This window comes from Andrographis paniculata, unplaced genomic scaffold (assembly GCF_009805555.1).
Source record: "Andrographis paniculata isolate CXL003 unplaced genomic scaffold, ASM980555v1 Contig72END, whole genome shotgun sequence".
Classification (NCBI taxonomy): Eukaryota; Viridiplantae; Streptophyta; class Magnoliopsida; order Lamiales; family Acanthaceae; genus Andrographis; species Andrographis paniculata.
The window spans coordinates 152,221-172,307 of NW_026137609.1; the positions used below are offsets into that span (position 1 = coordinate 152,221).

The 20,087-nt window shown below is 36.5% G+C and overlaps 4 protein-coding genes across 7 annotated transcripts; 2 read left to right on the forward strand and 2 right to left on the reverse strand.

Moving 5' to 3' along the window:
- Positions 1-1,237: 1,237 nt before the first annotated feature.
- LOC127265345 (transcription initiation factor TFIID subunit 4b) lies at positions 1,238-8,678 on the forward strand. The gene is made up of 15 exons (XM_051295099.1): positions 1,238-1,439; positions 1,589-1,697; positions 2,879-3,627; positions 3,715-3,810; positions 3,897-3,972; positions 4,077-4,852; positions 6,039-6,160; positions 6,296-6,383; positions 6,507-6,642; positions 6,763-6,818; positions 7,046-7,102; positions 7,236-7,376; positions 7,476-7,538; positions 7,605-7,863; positions 8,228-8,678. Exons 1-15 carry the CDS (start codon positions 1,401-1,403, stop codon positions 8,392-8,394), a joined length of 2,934 nt encoding a protein of 977 aa, XP_051151056.1. The 5' UTR covers positions 1,238-1,400; the 3' UTR covers positions 8,395-8,678.
- A 623-nt stretch (positions 8,679-9,301) lies between these two features.
- Positions 9,302-11,927, forward strand: LOC127265348 (acyl-CoA-binding domain-containing protein 3-like). 4 transcript variants are annotated; one of them, XM_051295103.1, is made up of 5 exons: positions 9,303-10,743; positions 11,083-11,188; positions 11,263-11,309; positions 11,444-11,486; positions 11,601-11,927. In XM_051295103.1, exons 1-5 carry the CDS (start codon positions 9,779-9,781, stop codon positions 11,604-11,606), a joined length of 1,167 nt encoding a protein of 388 aa, XP_051151060.1. In that variant the 5' UTR covers positions 9,303-9,778; the 3' UTR covers positions 11,607-11,927. The 4 variants fall into 4 exon arrangements, 3 of the variants coding, with proteins under 3 accessions (XP_051151060.1, XP_051151061.1, XP_051151059.1); XM_051295102.1 differs by having other exon boundaries at positions 9,306-10,743; positions 11,438-11,486; XR_007841941.1 differs by lacking the exons at positions 11,444-11,486; positions 11,601-11,927 and adding an exon at positions 10,839-10,892 and having other exon boundaries at positions 9,302-10,743; positions 11,034-11,188; positions 11,263-11,305.
- A 307-nt stretch (positions 11,928-12,234) lies between these two features.
- On the reverse strand, positions 12,235-14,356 carry LOC127265347 (uncharacterized). Its single transcript, XM_051295101.1, has 3 exons — positions 13,877-14,356; positions 13,441-13,788; positions 12,235-12,859 (listed from the first exon to the last, which is right to left on the reverse strand). Exons 1-3 carry the CDS (start codon positions 14,291-14,293, stop codon positions 12,359-12,361), a joined length of 1,266 nt encoding a protein of 421 aa, XP_051151058.1. The 5' UTR covers positions 14,294-14,356; the 3' UTR covers positions 12,235-12,358.
- Positions 14,357-14,978: 622 nt separating this feature from the next.
- On the reverse strand, positions 14,979-17,697 carry LOC127265346 (metal transporter Nramp2-like). The gene is made up of 4 exons (XM_051295100.1): positions 16,938-17,697; positions 16,293-16,429; positions 15,531-16,183; positions 14,979-15,386 (listed from the first exon to the last, which is right to left on the reverse strand). The coding sequence occupies exons 1-4, from the start codon at positions 17,582-17,584 to the stop codon at positions 15,162-15,164; spliced, it is 1,662 nt and encodes a 553-aa protein (XP_051151057.1). The 5' UTR covers positions 17,585-17,697; the 3' UTR covers positions 14,979-15,161.
- Between the last annotated feature and the right edge of the window lie 2,390 nt (positions 17,698-20,087).

Here is a 20,087-nt window from a genome sequence, read left to right on the forward strand (position 1 = left end):
GCTAATATCAAACCGTTATTTTACCAAATATTTTAATACAAACAGCTAATCGAATCAGCTAGTCAAACCAACTAATTGAATCAGCTAACATCTATCAGCAAATTGAATCAGACTAACAGCTATCAACTATCAGCTAATTGCCCCAAAGTTAAAGGACAAAAATATCAAAATCTGTTACACATTTCCACTAAGTAATAAAATATTATTATTTTTTAATTTACTACAACATTCCAAATGATTCATTTGGACCTGGACGAAGGAAGTATTATTTTTAATAATTTTTTCAATTTTCTACAAAATTCTAAATGACTCATTTGGCCCTGGACGAAGGAAGTATTATTTTTAATAATTTTTTCAATTTTATAATTTAATTTTATTTAACAATGATTAATTTAATTTAAATTTTATTTAAATAATTTTTTTACTATGTAAAAATTATATTAATATTAATTAATTAGAATATTACACTACAAAATACTCCCCCGTCCCACATAATTTGTCCATATTTTTTATTTTCGTCCGTCCTATATAACTTATCCTTTTTATTTTTTGAAATATAATTATAGACTTTAATCGCATTTTAAATTTTATAATTTTTTTAATTTTATTTAAACTATTTACTTATCTTAATCTTAATCTATAATTATTTTTACTAAATAATAATTATTTTTACTAATACACTTTTTAATTAGTTACTAATTATACTTTACCTAAATTCTCTTGTCTACAGTAATACAACCATATTACATGGGACGGAGGAAGTAATAATATTAGTAAATAATTAAATTTGCATAAATAAAAATAAATTATAAATTTTTTTTTTATATTAAATAATAAAATAATTTAAATTAAATACAGTATAATTATATAATAAAAAATTATAAGATTTAAAATATAAATATAAAAAATAATATCATATTATAATTTTTTTTCTATATCAATGATTATTTATTTTTTTCTGCCCCTTTTTTCTTCTTACCTTTTTTTTTTTTTTTATGTTTCTTTTTTTTTTTCTCTTCCTACTTCACTTCACATAGCTGCTCCACTGCGCTGCGGTAAGATAAAAAAAAAAAAAAACAAAAGAAATTATAATTAATGGTCGAATCGCCGGTTCAAACGTAATCCGTTAGCACGACGGTTTCGGTTCGAAAACCGATAAACCGGCGATTCGAACCGGCGGTTCCAAAACCGAATGGGCAACTCTTAACTCCATATAATCCAATCCAGGCTGCAATGCTTCTCGCTTCTTCTTGGGATTGTTACTTTGTTAGCTCCTTGATCCGCCGGGGCGCCTTCAATTTTTGTTCCGTTTTAGGTTACCGTCCTAGTCCAGCATCAAATTGCATCGATACTGGCGAATTCCCCGCAACGTATAGTGAAATCATTGGAGCGGGATTCTCATGGACCCTAACTTCATGAAATTCCTTGAAGAGGATGAGGTCTGTCTCCTGTCCCTTAAGTGTTTAATTTTATGGTTTATTGTGTAATTCTTTGCGGAATTTGGAGCTGTTTCTTTGACTTTCTGTTTGTTACTTCTTGCCTGCCTGTTTCTTTCGATATTTATATGAGTGCGCGGGGGGCTCTGCAGGACGAGACGATGCATTCTGGGGCTGATGTGGAGGCTTTCACGGCGGAATTAAACAGAGACATAGAAGGGAATGCTTCTGAATCTCAACAGCCCTCTGATTCCGATATTGGTAATGGTTTATATGAATTCGTTAGTTGCAATAATTTAATTTGGTGTAAATAGAATAGCTGGGTCACTGTTTTTGTAGTTTAACATCGCTTAGCTTTACCTGAAGTTTATTTTCCTGTTCGGAACTTCAATTCTTTATTGATATATAAATTTTCTACAGAAGAGAATAAAGACAATGGTGGATATGAATCTGATGAAATTTGTATGGTAGTCAATCTCGTATTTATGCACTACAGGTTAATTTTTGATGAAGAAAATAGGGTATCTGTTGAAGCTTATGAATCTATTAAATGGCATTAATATGTTGCTGCTACATGACTTATTTCCGATCCAGTTATATGAATCTAAAGGAAGCAAAAAATGCATAGCTCTGAATTATTTGGAAAGAAGGCAACTTGGGAATGATCATAAAAGTGATTTCTACAATTTATGTACATGCTTAGTTGGGTTTTAAATTTTAGATACTGAAACTATTCCAGAATGTCGTACCAGTTTTTTCTGCTGTAAATATCATCTTGGCCTCTTTTCTGTTGAGAGGTTTCTCACAGCAATGATTTATGAGTTGAACCATCATTTTCAGAGCACAATGATGTAAAATATGGATAGTCATGTTATAGTGCCCTCAACTGCAGTGAACCTAATTTGATGTATGCAGCTGATGATTAATTACACATTTGACCTAAGATTCCTCTTAGATTTGTAGAGATTTGTGATTTCTAGCCTTACTTTTATGTTGCTCCACTGAATTCTACAATCGTGATGTTCAATTTAATGAAATTAATTCTTGTAATGTCTTCTTTTGATAGTCTGGGCAAGTTGCAAGTTTCTCGTTGAATATGAAGTAGATTCCTCATCATAGCCAACAAAAGAATGCAATATATTGTAAAATCTCTTCATCATTTGAAATATTAAATTGTTCCACCTCGTCATGTTGTTTAGGTTCATTTTCTTTTTCCAAAGGTGACAATACAAATGTTCTTATTTTTCTTTGTTACTTCTTATAATATGCATTTTTATAACATGGCATATTAACATGAAAATCTTTAAGGAAATGTATGTTTTTGAGATGGGATGGGCATTTGAGTTTCACAGATATAAGGATTATGGTATGCACTGTATTGTTAGTTGATAATCTCTTGTAAGAAATGTCTTGTTATTTCTGCTTGCATGCACATGCCGCAGCCTTACCTCAGGTGGACCATCAAACCTCAAGTGAGCTGCCTCCACAATGGCAAACTTCTGGTCCTGATGAAATCGCCAATTTCCAACCTGGTCAAGCTGTCTTGGAGACAGAGGGAAAAGAGCAGCAGTCATCTCAACTAGACCTACATCAACATGTTGAAGATTCTGAGAACAAAAAAGTAGATAATGCATCTTCTCATGAGCCTAATGTTTTGCTGCATAACCCATCATCAGATGTTCCTTTAAAAACACAAGATGACCAAAATAGTTTAGCTGCTTCCCAACCTATGAGTATGCATACATCTGGAGATTCATCTCTTGATAACCAAAATTCAGATCCCAAACCAAATCGAGGAATAGAATCTCATCTGCACAATTCCCAGAATATCACTAACCGTCCATCTATGGAAATGGGATCAAATGATCATCAGCCAGCGGGATTGGAATTGAAAGATCAACAGTCATTGTCAGCAGGGATAGGAAATCAACAAACAGTAAGTACTGGAATCAGTAATGAACAGACTATGCCAACAATGATTCAACGTACTACTGGGATGGGAATGAGCAGCCAACAGTCAATGACCTCAGGGATTGGTAGTCAACTGCCTGTGACAAATAGTAATCAACAGCCTGGTGCCCAAGTGAAGTTAAACAAGCAAGTCCCATTTGGCATGCTGCTTCCTATCATACAACCTCAGCTTGATAAAGACAGAGCTATGCAACTTCACACCCTTTACCTCAAGTTGAAGGTAATTTTTAGTTGCTCAAAATGTTCACATGTATTTCTATGATGACCAAACTATAGATTTCTGATCCTCATAATTACATTGTTTCAGAAAAATGAGATTTCTAAAGATGGTTTTGTTAGGCACATGAGAAGTATTGTTGGTGACCAAATGTTGAAAATGGCTGTATACAAACTACAGAATCAGGTGTGTTCATGTTATATTAGCCACATGTTGTGAATTATAATATCCTGGAAGTAGAGTATAATTAATTCCATAAGAAATGTAAATAGGCTGCTAGGAGCTCACAAGCTGGTGCCAACCCATTTCAGTCACTACAGGTCTCGGCTCGACAGCATATGCAATCAGGTGCTGAATCCTTTTGTTAAAGTAATCCTGTAAGTTTTTTGATTGCTTGAGAAGATTCCCTGCCCTACTGCTAACATTTTCTGCTACTTCTCAACCATCAACAGATATTAGCACGTCAACAAACGACAATAACTTGGCTAAGTCTCTTGATGTTGAGAGCCAAGCAGATTCCCAGGGCATACATATAAACCATATGTCAACTTCCAGTTCGAGTGGTTTAAGTCAGGATAGAAAACATCCTACATTTGCCACACAGGGATTTAATAAGCAGCAGCATATGCACTTCTCACAATCATCTTTCCCCTCATACGGAAATGCTGGGAGTAGTTATCCGCCTTTCTCTGCAACTAATTCTTTATCTTCAACTTCCGTCCGATCTCAAACACATGATTCTCAGATGAGGCAGAGTCCAGCTCATCAGAACATGCCTGCGAATCACTTGGGGCCTACAGCCAATTCCACGAGTATGATAAATATGTCTAAGTTTGAAAGGCCCAACACTCTTGGTGATCCCAAGAAAATACAGGCTGGAAATCTGAATGCCATGAACAGCAATGCAGCACTTCAACAGAATCAGGCTCCGTGGTCGACATCCTCCAGTAAAGAACAAAGACTTGGCATTTCATCATCTATGCCTCATGTAAAGCAGGAGCCAGTGGATCAATCAAATGAACAACTCAAAACCCAGATGTCTTCCTCTCATGGGCCCTCTTCTTTGTCTTCTCCCTTAGTCAAGCAGGGAAATGCTGTTCCAGGAAATTTGAAGGATGAAAGTTTTGAGATGCAATCATCTCGAACCGGATTCACACCATCTGCGAGTTTGGGTCCTGGGCATGGAGGCCCCTCCTCAGTTTCTAGCCCAATGGAGATCAACATGCTGGTATATTATGACTCTGTTTTGCTGTTTTGTCTTGATTTATCTTGGTTTTTAGATGGGCTAAGTACTGCATGCACTGATATGCTTGAAAACGTCCAATATCTTAAATATTATGATGCTTGAGCATTGAAAACATTGTAGAAATAAAATAGTTATTTGAACTTTTAACTATTGAGTTGGTCATAGCTCAGCAGTGTTCACATAATCAGAGTGTGGAACCTGGATGAACTAGCATTATCATATTGTGCCTAGTATCTGAGCAATTTGAGGAAAACAGATGTAGCGCTAGCTAGTGTCCAAGAAATTTGAGGTAAAAAATGAAGACTTGTTTTTCGTGCATACCAAGTTATAAGGGCTTTGTTATGACTTGACACTAATTTTTTCTTGCAGACTAGCCAATGATTCATTATAAAGATACATTCTCATTGTTTCAGGATATTTTTGTGGTGTTACTGAACTTAGTTTTTTGTTTTGTTTCTCGGTGGGTTCCCTGTGCCATTAACTGTGAAGATGTTATAGTTTCTGAAGTATTCTTCTTATTTCTTTGCAACTGATCTTTCAATGTGAATCAGAGAACCTCGCCACTTTATTGTGCGGGAATAGGTTCGTCGAGTTATCCTTCCCTAGTTAGCCCGATGTGACACGCCTTAAATATTATTTACCCAAATAGGATCTAATATTTTCCCATGTTTTACGTTGATGAGAGTGTTTCCAGATATTTTCTGTAGTCGTTTTTTATTCTTAATAGGAACTTGCACAACTTAGATAAGTTTTAATTGCAACTTTTGTAACTCAATAGATACAATGAGCTTGATGGAAAGTTGTGAGATGAGGTTTGCATTAGCATCGTCTGGAAGAACCATGAAATGTACAGCCAGTTGCTTTTTAAATGAGATGAGCTCCTATAGTGTTCATTCAACAAATAAATGATAAACTTCTAGGTAATTATTAAAGAGCATAGTTTTGTCTGAAATGTTCTTAACCTGGTTGCTTCTCTCATTTTAATTTCTGTTTATTCCCTCATCCATCTAGCACTGGTTGAACTCTCCATATTTTCTCTCCACTTGTGTGTTTCTTATCATAAGTAATTTGTAAATGGGACAAAATTATATTAACATTTTGCGACTACTTGTGTGCAAACTGCATGTTTTGATTACCCTAAATCCTTTCTTCTTTCCGGTTCTGTCAGTCAAGTTCTCGGATGCCTTCCTTAACTTCTATTGGGCCTGGGATTACTTCCAAGGTTCCCACCAAAAAGCCATTGGTTGGCCAGAAGAAGCCAATGGACCCTGTTTCTTCTCCCCCATCAAGGTGAGTGTTTTTTGTTATTCTATAGACTAAGATTTTGCTTTATTGTAACATACCTGTATGGGCTATTCTTGTTTTTTATGTTTTTGTTTCTTTATCTGGGATTATTACTTAATTCTTCTAAATGGGTTCCAACAGTAAAAAGCAAAAAGTGTCTGGGGCGTTTTTAGACCAAAGCATTGAGCATCTCAATGATGTGACTGCAGTAAGCGGAGTGAATCTCAGGGTAAATCTTCCATAGCTAGTCTTTACATTATATACAAAACAAATAATTTTAATTGTGTTTCCATCCACTTGACGTCCCTTTTCTTTGTACTCTTTTGATCTAATGAAATAAAATGCATGACAGGAAGAGGAGGAACAGCTCTTATCTGGTTCCAAGGAAGACACTCGTGTTTCAGAGGCATCTAGGCGTGCTGTTCAAGAAGAAGAGGAGAGACTGATCTTGCACAAGATTCCACTTCAGAAGAAAGTGGTGGAGATAAGTTAGTATTTGCAAAGTGAAAAGACATTGCTTCCCTTTATCACCATCATTGTATCCGACTCTGGGCTTTATTTTCTTTTTTGGAGTCAACATGTTTATTGATACTCATGCTTTGTGACAGTGGCAAAATGTGGTCTAAAGAACATGAGCAACGATGTGGAGAGGTGTTTGTCCTTGGTAAGATATAATATATGAAATATGCTCTAAATGGGTAATTCATGTTGAATTGTAGGGACGGCGTAGCATTTCATGTGATTTTAGAAAGTTATCCTGAAAGAATGTTGTCATTCATTTGACGTGATTAAATATAATGCACATTGAGGTCTGCAAATAGTTGGGACATATTTTTCTTCTAGTCATAATTTCTTATATATGTACTTATCTTCTGCTTCTTGTCTGCTTAGTGTGTGGAAGAAAGAATGCGTGGGCTTGTATCTAATCTCATTAGACTTTCAAAACAGGTTAATTTCCATTCTTTTATATCTTCTGCCACATTTTCCCTGTATCTCTTCCCATTTTTTGGGGTTTAGATCCGCTTCATTTTTAAGAATGATATCTTGGTTTATCTCAGTTGAATTCTAATTATTTCTTCAGCGCGTTGATATGGAGAAGCCAAGGCACAGAACTATTGTCACTTCAGATGTTAGGCAACAAATCATGGCAATAAATAATAAAGCTCGTGAAGAATGGGAGAAAAAACAGGCTGAAACTGAAAAGTCACAAAAACTGAATGACGTATATATCCACCTCTTCCACTTAATTATTTAATTTTGCATTAACACTACCTTTCCTCAGAGGCAGAATCAGTGTGAACTTGTGTGTTGTGATATGCAGTCAGAGAATTCTGCTGGAGCTGATGGTGACAAAGAGAAGGATGAAGGTCGAGCAAGATCAAAGGTACTGAAATTTAATTTATATCTTATGTGTGTTTGATAGAATATATAAGTACCATCTTATTCGCAGGTTAACAAGGAGGAAGATGATAAAATGCGCACAACAGCTGCAAATGTTGCTGTTCGAGCTGCTACTGGAGTTGGAGACATGCTGTCAAGGTGGCAATTGATGATTGAGGCGAAACAGAAACAAGGAGGATCTGATACAGCATCCAGTTCACAGCCCAGTAAAGATCCACCACGAAAGCCTTCAACAACTGCTTCAAAAAGCACAAGAGAAAATCAAGAAGGAGAAAAGCGGGATTCTTCATCAGCTTTTAGCACCCCAGGTATGTTATCTTGTAGGGGGAATGACTTTCTCTTGCAGAATTCTCAAGTTGATTCGTATCGGAGCGTATGAACTGTGATGTACAACTTGACATGTCTCCCCTAGGATCAAGAACCTATGCTAGGCATTTAAATCGATTGATATAGAATGTCTACTTAATTGTTGCAGCACATGCATTTAAGATTTATCTTTGGACATATTCGCTTTTTTTTAATTTTTTTTTATCTCTGACTTCTGCTATTACCAGAAAAAGGGAACATGTTGAATTCCTTAGGTTAATGTTACATTCAAAACAGTGATAATGCAAAATTGTGTCCAGTAACAGTTCTAAGAAGATATTTCCTGACTTTATTCTTTCCATGCAGCGTCCGTTAGAAAAGTGGGAAGAAACCAAGTCATTGTACCGCGAGTAGCACGTAGCATCTCAATTAAAGATGTGATCGCCATACTAGAAAGAGAGCCTCAAATGTCGAAATCTACTCTGTTGTACCGTTTGTATAACAAGGTCAGTGCTGATGCTGTGGGGGAGTGATCCAGTCAACTGATCCTCTTCAATTAACTTGTCCGTCCGTGTGCTGCATGGTGCTACTCTAGGAGTTAAACCATGCCAACTAAAATGTAACCCCTGGTTCATAGCATTCTCTTTGGTTAGAATTCTAATGCAAATCATTGATTGACAGAGGAAGAAGGAACATCATAGTTAAGAATGTATCTGGTCGAATCTTTCAAGCTTACATGCTATTTTAGTTTATAGAAGTGCTATTTCTTCTTACATACGCTGTTCACCTAAATTTCACATGTTTTTTGTTTTCTTCATTTTGGTTCTTGCAAGTTGTGTGCTGCTTGTATTGTTGTCATTGCAGTTTTTGGTAAACCTTATGTATGATTCATTTACATAAACTATATTCTATTTAATTTTGGTTAACTTGGTAATTATCTTAAATTAGGCTTGCAATATATATACATTGAATGTGAAATAGCCTGCTTTCGTGTGACAACAAAAGAAAGCAAAAAGATTTCTCACATTACAAGCATGATTGTTTTTCTTTCTTTGATATATTTTTCCCAATAAGGTGTAGGTTAGAGGGATTTAAATCACACGTCTCAAGTACTCCAACCCTATCCACCCCTATAGCATTAATTATGTAAGTTTGCTTTCCCTGTCAAAGCTGGACATGTGTAATTTATTAGATAAGCTCAACATATTCACATGTTAACCTTGGGAGAAATTTATTGCAGTCAATCTTTGTATTAGAGTTGGAAAATTCATGGGATTGCTTCAACTTGTAAGATATGACTTCCTTTTTGAATTCAACATATACACACACGCATGCTTTATCTTCTACACAAGTTGGATTTTGCCAATGCTGACTTTGTAAAAATGTCATGGAGAGATTTAACAATGCATCTTCTTGATTATTCAACATAAGTTTTTATCACTATGGCTCTGTATGATAGAGGAATTTCAATCCAATGTCTGACTACTTTAAGATGTGGATAGCCCCACTCCCACAGATGGTAACATTTGTAAGTCTGACAACCTTGGTGACATTTCCATGAGGCCTGATTGGGGGTTGCCTTTAGTACCCACACACAGTGCCACAGATAGTCCCACAATAACTAAAGGGAGCACGGAAAGGGAAAGGGGGAAAGAATATGCTTTGCTCGTCTCCACAAACATCCTTTCTTGAAAATAAGTTCAGATCACTTTTTACTTTTTAGGAAATAAATGATAAATAATTCCTCTCGAGTCTCGACTATAGATGTTAACCATAGCTCATCATTATCCCTTGTCGTCATTCTTTTGAATCTGTCAGTGGCTCTTTATCTGGTGTTCATCTTCCCTGCTTTTACTTTTTTCTTTATTTATTGTTTCTGCTCTTCCACAATCTTTTGTGGACTTGGAATTTGATCGCATGGAGATTTTTCAAGAACCGACTTTTACAGCTCTTATGGTGATTGTTTTGTCCTTTGCTGTTGCTAAGATTGTTTCTTTTGCTGTTTGTTGCTCGGGTAATACTGTTGTTTGCTGTGTTGATGAAGTTGACGATTGTTTGAGTGGTAAAGGGTTTGGGAAGAGTAAGAAGAAGAAGAGAGTGAAGTTTGTGGATGATGTTGTGGTGGGGAAGGTTGATTGTTTCCAAGGGTTTGAAAGCAGGGTATTCTTGGGTGGTGATGGTGATGGTGTTGGTGTTGAATCAGTGATTAAGGAATTTGAAGAAAGGGTTGATGAATCGGGTGTGAATGAGGTTTCAGGAGGAAAGTTGGATAGAGTTGCAATGCTGGTTGACGAGCACAGTGATGGTGGGAGCAATATGGATGAGGGTTTTATCCCCAAGGAGGAGAATTTCATGGCCGGTGATGGTGATGGTGATCGAGAGAGTGTGAGTTTTGAGGAGAAGAATGAAGTAGGAATTGAGAAAGGAAGAGGTTTAATGGCTATGGTAGAGAATGAAGGACAGGTGGATGATGAGGAGGTCGAAAGCCGGGGGGATCTGGAGAGTGTGATCCTTGAGGAAAAGAATGAAGTGAGAATTGAGGAAGGAAGGGGTTTAACTGCTATTGTTGAGATTGAGGGACAGGTAGACCATAAGGAGGTTGAAAACAGGGGGGTTATGGTCGATGGTGGTGGTGGTATTGATGACAACAACAACAACGATGATGATGATGGTGGTTGGGAGGGAATAGAGAGGAGTGAATTGGAGAAAGCATTTGCAGAGGCTGTCAACTATGTTGAGTATGGTGTGAAGGGGACTGATCATTTGACGAAATCAGGTAGTGATGTGCAGATGCAATTATATGGACTTCATAAGATTGCCGTGGAAGGGCCTTGCCACGATCCTCCGCCCATGGCTCTCAAAGTCTCGGCTCGCGCCAGATGGTATTTCTATTTCTAAACTTTCTTCGATTCTTGTTGATATAAGATGTTTGTTTTCGTGCACATTTTTAACTTTCATTGTTCTTGTTGAAAATTAGTTGGTCGGAATATAGATTAGCAGCCCTAACATTGCCACATAGAAGTTTGAACAGGTAGGGATTAAAGCGATGACAAGAAGTATGAGAATGTATTAGAATGTTATTAATTGTGTCGATGCAAGGAAACAACTAGTGTATAGGGTCGATAATTGGATAGCCGGTCAGGGTATAGTTTGATTGCTAGCTATATAACAGGGTTGCTGCTATATGTGAGTGACGGGGGGCGCTAATTCGATTGTGCAAGGAATGCTTGGCAGAGGCTCGGGAGCATGGGCCGCGAGGCAGCCATGGAGCAGTATATTAGTGTCCTCTCGGACACCATCCCGGGCTGGATGCATTCTTACTCTGCTGTAAGAACTTGACTGCCATTTGATACTCTACATTACTGTTTGTTCTGTTCTTATGTGTGAAATGATTCTTGTAGAATGCCGATGATCATGGTTCGCTTAATTTGGATACAAACTATGAAAGGTCAGTTGTTTCTTGTTATTCGATGAGTTCTCCGGCGAAAAAAGTACAACACACACACACACAAAACTCATACTTGAATATATACATATTGAAATGCTGACACGATTATGTTCTGGAACGATACTAAGGTATAGCAGTGCTCCGGCGCCGGTGGATTCTCCGAGCATCAGTTATCATGTAATTCATTCGAATTTAAAGAATTATATATATATATATATACACACGAGTTCAAAGCTATCTTCAAGAATGGTGGAATATTGTTTATGTAAACCATATTCTGTTTTGCTTCAGGGATGATCAAGAATGCTGAAAGGAACTATGGTTTGGGAAGATGACCTTCTTTGCAATAAATTGCTGCTAATTGGTTTTAATATATGGTGTGTGTTTTATATTTATATATATATATATATATATAGTGGTGTATAATTTATAAATGAACATTGGTATGAATCAGTGGTGTCTGCATAATTCCATATTGAATGTGAATATATTGTTAATGGGCCTGAATTGATAAGCCCAATTATTTATTGGGCCCACAGCATTTTGGTCCAAAATTTGTGGCTCAGCTCTTTTTATTTTGATTTAATATTATATTAAATATTAAATTCTTAACGGCTATGGATGGGTGGTGGATGTTTGACTACAAAGATTTTCATTTAAAAAATAAATTGAAAGTGGCTTTGTTGTGAAGCTCTTATTACCATAATCATAACCAGACAACATGCTTCTGTCATAAATGATAATCATGCATTCTTGTCATTATTAGGTTTTCGACATTTCTGACCCCAATTCCCATTACACATTCGATTTCAAGAAAATTGAAGAATTAATCGAACTCAGCTTATGTCAAGAATTGTTAATTAGCTATGTTTGGGTAGCAAAGAACAATAAATCTAACTATAAAAAATCAAGAACTCTTCCCAAATTTAAAATTTACATTTGATTGGCAATGGCAGAAATTATTCTCTGTGGATTTTAATTCTGAAACAGGATCGATGCATTTAATCGTGGGGTTATATATATATATATATACAGATTTTGATTTGCATTCACAGTTCGCCGTCGACGGAATCGAATCTCAGCTCCGCCGGCGGAATGAAACAGTCCGGCGACACGCCGGCGACGTTGAATGCGACTTCTTCAATCGTCCAGGTCTCCTCCATCGTCGTCTTCGTGTGGGTCATCGCCGTGTCGCCGAATCTGAATAGAGTCACCAGAGACCGGCCGGAGTGGGCAATCATTACGCCGTCGACAGGGCGGTAGTCGTCGAGGAAGGAGTTGATCGTCGTCTCCCAGTAGACAGCCTCGCCGGCGGCGGTCTGAATTCGCGTCAAATGAGAATCCTCTAAATGCACGAGAAGGCCCGTCTTCTGGCTGAAGTAGCCGAACAGAACGTGCCGGATAATCTCCGCCGGACCTTCGCTCCGGGCCTTCAGAGTCTGCCCGTCGGCGCCGATTTTCAGGACGAAGCAATCCTCGCCGTCGATCTTCTTCTCTCCGGTGCATCTCGCGTTCACGAACATGCTCGCCGTCGTCCACGGATCCAAACCCTAATTCATCCACATCTCAAAGTAAATATTTAGGATTATTTTTTTCTTTTAATTTTTTTATATTTTCTAAAAAATATTACTATATTACACATATTCATTACTTTTATATTTCATAATACAATTATTTGTACTTCACATAAGAAATATCTTTTAAACAATTTTTACAAAATAAACACACTCTAATTACTTTTGTGTCCATCAAATTTATTTCTACTTTCGTTTTAAATACGTCAACTAAATTTATTTTATTATTAATTTTAAGAAAGTAATATATATATATGTTGCTTTGTTGCATGAATTTTAAAAATATTAATATTATTTTAAAATACAGTAACAATAAAAATAAAAGATTAAATTAATATAATAATATTTGTATAATACAAAAGCATTTGTAATATTAAGTGTGATATTACATTTAATAAAAAAAAATGTATGAAAAAAAAAAAAAAAAGATAAAGTAGTTACTTATAGTAATTCTTTTTAATTTTTCTATTAATTTTAATGGACAATATCTTTTATACATTTTATATTATTTATATAAAAATTAAATTTTAATTTAAAATATCACATTTTATAATTACCTGGAGGGTGCGGCGGAGGGGCCGGACGGGGCCCTTGGCGGCGTGGGCGCCGAGCCAGGGGGTGTGCCGCCAGACGAGGCTGCCGTTGCAGCCGGCGTGGATTTTGCTGGCGGCGATGGCGAGCTCGACGTACCACATGTTGGGGCTCATCTGCCAGAGAACGAACCCGCCGGACTCCGACGACCTCGACGACTGCTTCTTCTTTATCACCTTCGTCGGCGTTTCAATGTCCGACGCCGACATCTTCACCTTCCCCGTCGCGTACGCCTTCTGGATCGCCGCCTGCACCTTCGCCCCGCCCGACGCCGCCACATACTGCTGCAGTATGTACTGAGCCGACGAGCTTTCCTGCACGAAATCACCCGCCGTCACGGCCGCCGGAAAGACCAAATTTTTTAGAGAGAGAGAGAGAGAGGGGTAATACAGTAAGACTAACAATGGGGGTGTCTTTGATGCAGAGATGAGGTAAAGGATCGTTGGTGCTAACGTGCACCGGCGCCAGCGGCGCGCCGAGGACTCCGAGCAGGAGTCGGAGATTCGACCTAGAATATTCCGGCGAGCCGGCGGCGGAATTGGAAACTGGAGCGCGACAGAGCCAGTGAGCCCACCCGTCGCTCCTCGGGTCGTCGGAGTCGGATCCTGCCGTCGGATCCGGACCCTCCGGGAGAGGCGACAGCGTCTCTACCCCTGGCCGGATAGCTCCTCCGCCGCTGCCTTTTCTCCGGCGACGGGAGGAGGAAGAAGAAGAAGAAGGAGACGGAGACGGACTCCGGGCGCTGGTCGAGCGCGCCGGCGACAATCCACGAATGACCTCCTCCTTGAGAGAGGCGAAGAATCCGTGCTTTCGATCCATGGAACAAATTGAATACAATTCGACGAATTTAGCAGACGACGCTTATTTATTATTAATTTTTATTTCTACTATCCTTCAAAATTATTAATTTTAATATTTTTTATTATATCAAATAATGATTTTTATTTTTTTTTTTAATTTGAAAATTCAAAATCACGCCAACGGAGACAAGCGTAGGGAAATAATTATAAATTAACAATCAATTTGATATACAATTTCACGGTTACATATAATGTATGTACTTTGGTTTTCTTGGCAATAAAATGTGACTATGGAATTTAATTTTAAATTAATTTGAGAAATCTTGTGGTTAAATTCACAAGGATCATAATGATTACTCTTATTCTTAATTAATTAATGCAACTTGTATACACACTATTTTCATATCATTTTTAAATTAAATTTTCAGTATTGGGCTACACCAAATTAGTAATTATTACACGAGCTGTAAATCTTAAATCCAGATAATTATATATATATATATATATATATACATACTGGGATGATATTATTATTTGGGTTTTGCAATTTGTTCATAGTAATCATTACTACAAAACGAGTTGGCTTTGCTTACCAACGTTAACAAATAAACAAAATCACTTGAAATTGTGTTCGATTCGGCTCGTTAACGATTCTAAATACAGCGGAAACCCGAGATTACAAAAGCCCCTTAATCTGCTGTACATCAAACCAAAAATTTCAACTTCTCTTGAGCTCCAACAAATTCCCTTCAATTTTGTGATTAAATACCACACATACATAAAATTATATGCCCAAACTTTCGTGTGATGATCCTACCAAGTAGTTACAAAAAGGTTCATTCGATGAATGAGGAGAGCAAATTCGAGTCCCATTGCGCGCTTTCGGGTTAATTTTCAGAGTAACCAAATCTACCGGGTAGACGTCGACTAAGCCAATTCAAAAGCTCGCTATTTCTATGAGAAATAAGATACACTACAAATGAACCATACGCAGAAGCACCGGCAAAAACAAGGAAAGCAAACAACAGGCTATTGACTTCCGAGAGGAAAAAGTCGAGAAGAAGGTACCCGTTTATCACCATCACTAGCGCAGCCACCGTCCACGCGGCCCTCTGCAATAAAGAACAGTTTGCAAATTCGTATAACACAGGATTAGATGCTTATCTCTAAATCAAATATGTTTACATAAGTCTACTTTGCAAATCACCGCATAAAATGGTATAATGAATTTATGATGCGATGAATTCGTGACTCACCTCCAGTGTTGGGCCAATCTTGAAGTCTCCCATTACAGGCTCTTTCACCACCAAAGTTAGCAGAGGGATGAGCGCAAATGGTATCTGTATTGACTGCAGCACGTTGAGCCACTCGTTCAGCACGTCTAAAGATGACTCGGATTTGTTGAAAACCAGTGCCACTATTATAGTAGGTATAATAGCACAGCTTCGAGTGATCAAAGCCCGCAACGATTTTTTCAGACGTAAGTTAAGGAACCCTCCCATTATAAACTGTCCGGCGTAAGTACCCGTAATTGTGCTGCTCTGTCCAGCAGCCAATAATCCAATTCCCCATATGTAAAGAATCGGAAGGAGCCCTCCACCGTACTTCTCTTCAAGATATTGTCCAGCATTCACCAGGCCTATGGTGTGTGCTTGCTTACTTCCAAAGAATCCCTTAGCGAATACAGTCGTGACAAACAAGTTAATCATGAAGGAGACGAGAAGTGCAAGGGATGACTCGATGGTGTAGTAATTGATCGCTTCCTGAACCTGACCTTTCTTGCGCGGGTCAATTTCTCTCGATTGTACCAGAGCTGAGTGCAGAAACACATTGTGTGGCATTATTACACAGCCGACAATTCCTACAGCTTGTCGAATTGTCTTTGAGCTAAGTTTTGGGATTAAAAGACCTGTAACATTGCAAGGAAATCGCATTTTATACAACTCCTTTATCCTTCTATAAAAGATGAAATTTAAATTCGAGAGGAAATTTAAATTCGAGAGCGTTCTGTATCTAACCGAGTAAAAGCTCCTTTTTACTTGGCTGAGCATCGGCAAACATCCAAGCAAACGACAACGCCATAGTTGAAATAAGAACTGCAAAAACAGCTTCCAACTTCCTCACTCCATAGTTTTCAAGAAGTAAAAATATAAAGCTGTATAAGAATTTCACGAAAGATCATTCAGTAATCAACTCATCACCTAACAAACAAACTAAAAAGACGATCCCAGCATCAGCAACCAGTCCTATGCACTCAGGCAGTTTCTGAGTATCAATAACACAGAGACAAACTAAATAAACAAAATCCCAATTACTACATTCTCATACAGAATATTGTTATCCTGAAAATGCACAATTTCTTTCACGAAATGCTAATAAAGTAAAGTGCAATTCGCATAGATCACAATGTAAAGAAAGCAGGTTTTAAACCATAAGAACAGACATGGTGACAAATACTGAAATAAGATTGTTTGAATTCATAAATCAAATGTATGCAGGCTATCCTCCCTGTAATTAAACTGCAGAATTAAGAGTAAACTTTGAGGATTTTATCATAAACACAACCATCTTTAATGGATTAACAGTTGTAACTGAACAGTAAATCTTTTTGGTATAAAGAAGATTTGAGTAGAAAATTAATGAATAAATCTGGAAAGGCATACCAATCAGAAGCAGTGATCAGAACCCCAACCCAAAGTGGAATGACGCCGCGGCTCAAAATCTGAATAGCAATGGAGCTTCCAATGACCTCCTGAATATCTGCCCCAATCAACGCCAGCTCCGCCATGAACCATAATACAATCCCCGCCCAATACGGGTACTCCTCGCGGCAAAGCTCCGCCAAATGCCGGCCTGTGGCAACCCCAATTCTCGCAGAAAGCAGCTGAATCAACAACCCCATCGCCGTTGCCCACATCAACAACCACAGCAATGAATAACCCGCTATTGCCCCCGCCTGGAGATCCCCCTCGAGATTCCCCGGATCTAGAAACGCTATGCTCATCAAAAACCCCGGTCCGGTGAACAGCCATAGCTTCTTGAGGGAGAAAGCAGGGACGGCTGAGTAATTCGGGGAATCCAATTCGAATTCGCCGATTTGGATCTTCTCCCGCGCCTCGTACGCTGCTTCCTCGTCCTCGCCTTCTTCGGCGCCGTTCTTTTGCGTCGTTTTATTGATAACGCCGTCGGATGATGGCGCGAGCAACAGACGCTGGGATTCGTCATCTTGCGACTGTTCTAGCGCTTGTAGTTGTGGAGATTCTGGACTCGAATTGGGGACGGCGTCGTTTCGTGGCGGCGGTGAGTCCATTGGATTGGTTAAACTGTGTCTTCCTGTTCAGTGAGGTGTTCACTCGAAATTGCATCGGCGGCGATCGGTGGCTGGCGCAGGTCGGCGGTGGCGTGTGGCATCGGCCCTCTATCTCGTACAGATTCGCAGAAAAGACAACCACGCCGTGTGTGTTCTCCATCGGGAATAGTTCACTTCAACTCCCGAGGTCCCTACCTGGAGTAGGTCCAAATTGACGTAGATTTCCTGTCTCCTTATAATCAACGGTGTAGATTAACACTGGAGTTGAGCTCCTGTTACTGCTAAGGATTCATTAAGCGTTAACCAATAAAATGTTTACGCGTGTTAACCACTAGAAAGGCTTCTCCGTCATTTTCCCTGTGTTTAGAAATTGGAACGATCGTGTAAATTTCCATTAACAAAATAGTACTCACTTTGTGTGCTTAATTATATATTTTTGTGAAATATAATAATATATTTTTATTGAAAATAATATAAAATAAATAATGTTGATTCGATTTGAAACAATAGTAAAAGAATAAACTGAAAAATACTCTTTTCATTCTATTTTAATTAATTTTTTTTTTTTTTGCTTGTTTTGTAATAAATGATACTTTCTTCATCTTCATTCAAATACTTTTCTTACCTTTTTTTCCTTCCATTTCAAAAGTATTATTTTCTTATTTAAAATAAATCATTATGATCTATTAATCATTAATTTCTTACTTTAATATTATATTTATAAATTTATATAAATAAAAATTATTTATTTAAAATTTATATATACCAAATAAACTCTAATCCATCTGTTTTTTTTTTTGTGTGCACTAATTAAATTCCTAACCGAATCTAATACCCTACAAATTAAATTTAATAAAAAAATCACATTAGACAAATATGAGTAACAAATGATCTGATGCCTCAGAAATCACGATCACAGATCCAACCCTGACTACTAAGCCATATCGGGACTAATCCATTCCTTTTCTCTATAGGTGCTCGTTTTTCGGGTACTTGTCCCCCAATTGACTTTCTCTCCATCGTCCTTGTCACCTTTTCCCAATTCGTTTGTCTTTCCAAGTATTCATAATTGTTTTCTCAACCTAAATTACTTTCTCCTTCCCACCTACTGTTACATTGTAAACATAATATTTTAGAAAAAAATATAATTAATAAATAATTAAAAATGTATTAGTGAAAATAATTATTCTATAATATAAATAATTATAATTAAAATTCAGATAGCTAATTAGTTTAATTAAAATTAAAAAAATAAAATTAAAAAATTTAAAATGAGATTAAAGTGTGTAATCATTTTCCAAAAACGGAAAGTGGTATGTTATAGTACGTGAGATGGACAGAAATAGCAACGTGGACATGGTATATGAGACGGAGGGAGTATAATTTATCATTCCCCGTATAATTGACAATTTTATTAATAGTACTCCATTCGTCCCGAAATTAAATATCTATTTGCTTTTTGCACGTAATTTTAGAAAATAATAGTATTATATTATGATATATTAGGAAAAAAGTAAAAATGACTAAAATAACTTTATTAATACGTGTGATATAAAAGTAATGACATTTGTGTATAATATTGTAAATTGTAAAGATATTTGTAATGTTAAGTAGATAGTACAGTTACTAAAAAAAATTAAATGGATACTTTATTATGAGATAGACTAAAATAGAAAAATGGATATTTTATTATGGAATGGAGGGAGTACGATATTTAGGTAAAACTATTTAAGTAATTAATAATAGTAAATTATAATATTATTTTATTAATTTTTATTTAATTAATTATATTATAATTTTAAAATAAATTAATATTTCGTTGGTCTGCGTTTAAGTTTGTTTTTTAAATTTGACCGATTATTTGTATTATAAGAGATTAATGAATATAGTAAATAATATTCTTTCGGTCCCATTACAGATGATTAATTTTTTTTATTTTTAAGTTTATCAATTTTAAACATACTTAATAAATATAAATCAATTTAATTAAATTTTTAACATCTTACCTGCAGGATTCACTCAAAACCTTTTTATTTTATGCTCCTCTTATCAATTAACAAATATTTTTATTTATCTTTAAAACTCTTCATTTTTTATAAAACTAATTTAGGATAATAATAAATAAATAAATATTTTTTTTATTCATTTGTATTGTATAAAATTTTATTATCTACAAATGATATTCATATTATATATATTTTATTATGATATAATTTGTAAAAAATATTTAAAATATCAACAACATTACATATATAAAAAAATAATAAAATATTATCCTATAAGGGATAATCTGGTGGTATAAGAATTGAAAGGGTTGGACTTGTGATCAAAATCATAATTTCAAACATCTGATAACTCAGGTCACCTATTAAAACGCTCGAGACAAAGGGAGTATTAAAAGATCAATATAAAAAAATCAATAAGAACTCTCTGGCATGACATTGAGTATATACATTTTATTTAAATATTTTTAAAATAATAAAAAAAAATATATAATATAAAT

What these genes read in the sequence shown, in the direction of transcription:
- LOC127265345 (XM_051295099.1), top strand. Translation starts at nt 1,401, where the DNA reads ATGGACCCTAACTTCATGAAATTCCTTGAAGAGGATGAG. An exon ending in AGTCACAAAAACTGAATGAC is followed by an intron (nt 7,377 to 7,475) that starts GTATATATCCAC and finishes TGTGATATGCAG; the next exon opens with TCAGAGAATTCTGCTGGAGC. An exon ending in ATCAGCTTTTAGCACCCCAG is followed by an intron (nt 7,864 to 8,227) that starts GTATGTTATCTT and finishes CTTTCCATGCAG; the next exon opens with CGTCCGTTAGAAAAGTGGGA.
- LOC127265348 (XM_051295102.1), top strand. Translation starts at nt 9,779, where the DNA reads ATGGAGATTTTTCAAGAACCGACTTTTACAGCTCTTATGGTGATTGTT. An exon ending in GGATGCATTCTTACTCTGCT is followed by an intron (nt 11,189 to 11,262) that starts GTAAGAACTTGA and finishes TGATTCTTGTAG; the next exon opens with AATGCCGATGATCATGGTTC. An exon ending in TTGGATACAAACTATGAAAG is followed by an intron (nt 11,310 to 11,437) that starts GTCAGTTGTTTC and finishes AACGATACTAAG; the next exon opens with GTATAGCAGTGCTCCGGCGC.
- LOC127265347 (XM_051295101.1), bottom strand. Translation starts at nt 14,293, where the DNA reads ATGGATCGAAAGCACGGATTCTTCGCCTCTCTCAAGGAGGAGGTCATT. An exon ending in GCATCAAAGACACCCCCATT is followed by an intron (nt 13,789 to 13,876) that starts GTTAGTCTTACT and finishes GATTTCGTGCAG; the next exon opens with GAAAGCTCGTCGGCTCAGTA. An exon ending in CCCTCCGCCGCACCCTCCAG is followed by an intron (nt 12,860 to 13,440) that starts GTAATTATAAAA and finishes TGGATGAATTAG; the next exon opens with GGTTTGGATCCGTGGACGAC.
- LOC127265346 (XM_051295100.1), bottom strand. Translation starts at nt 17,584, where the DNA reads ATGGACTCACCGCCGCCACGAAACGACGCCGTCCCCAATTCGAGTCCA. An exon ending in TAAAAAGGAGCTTTTACTCG is followed by an intron (nt 16,184 to 16,292) that starts GTTAGATACAGA and finishes GCAATGTTACAG; the next exon opens with GTCTTTTAATCCCAAAACTT. An exon ending in AGATTGGCCCAACACTGGAG is followed by an intron (nt 15,387 to 15,530) that starts GTGAGTCACGAA and finishes TCTTTATTGCAG; the next exon opens with AGGGCCGCGTGGACGGTGGC.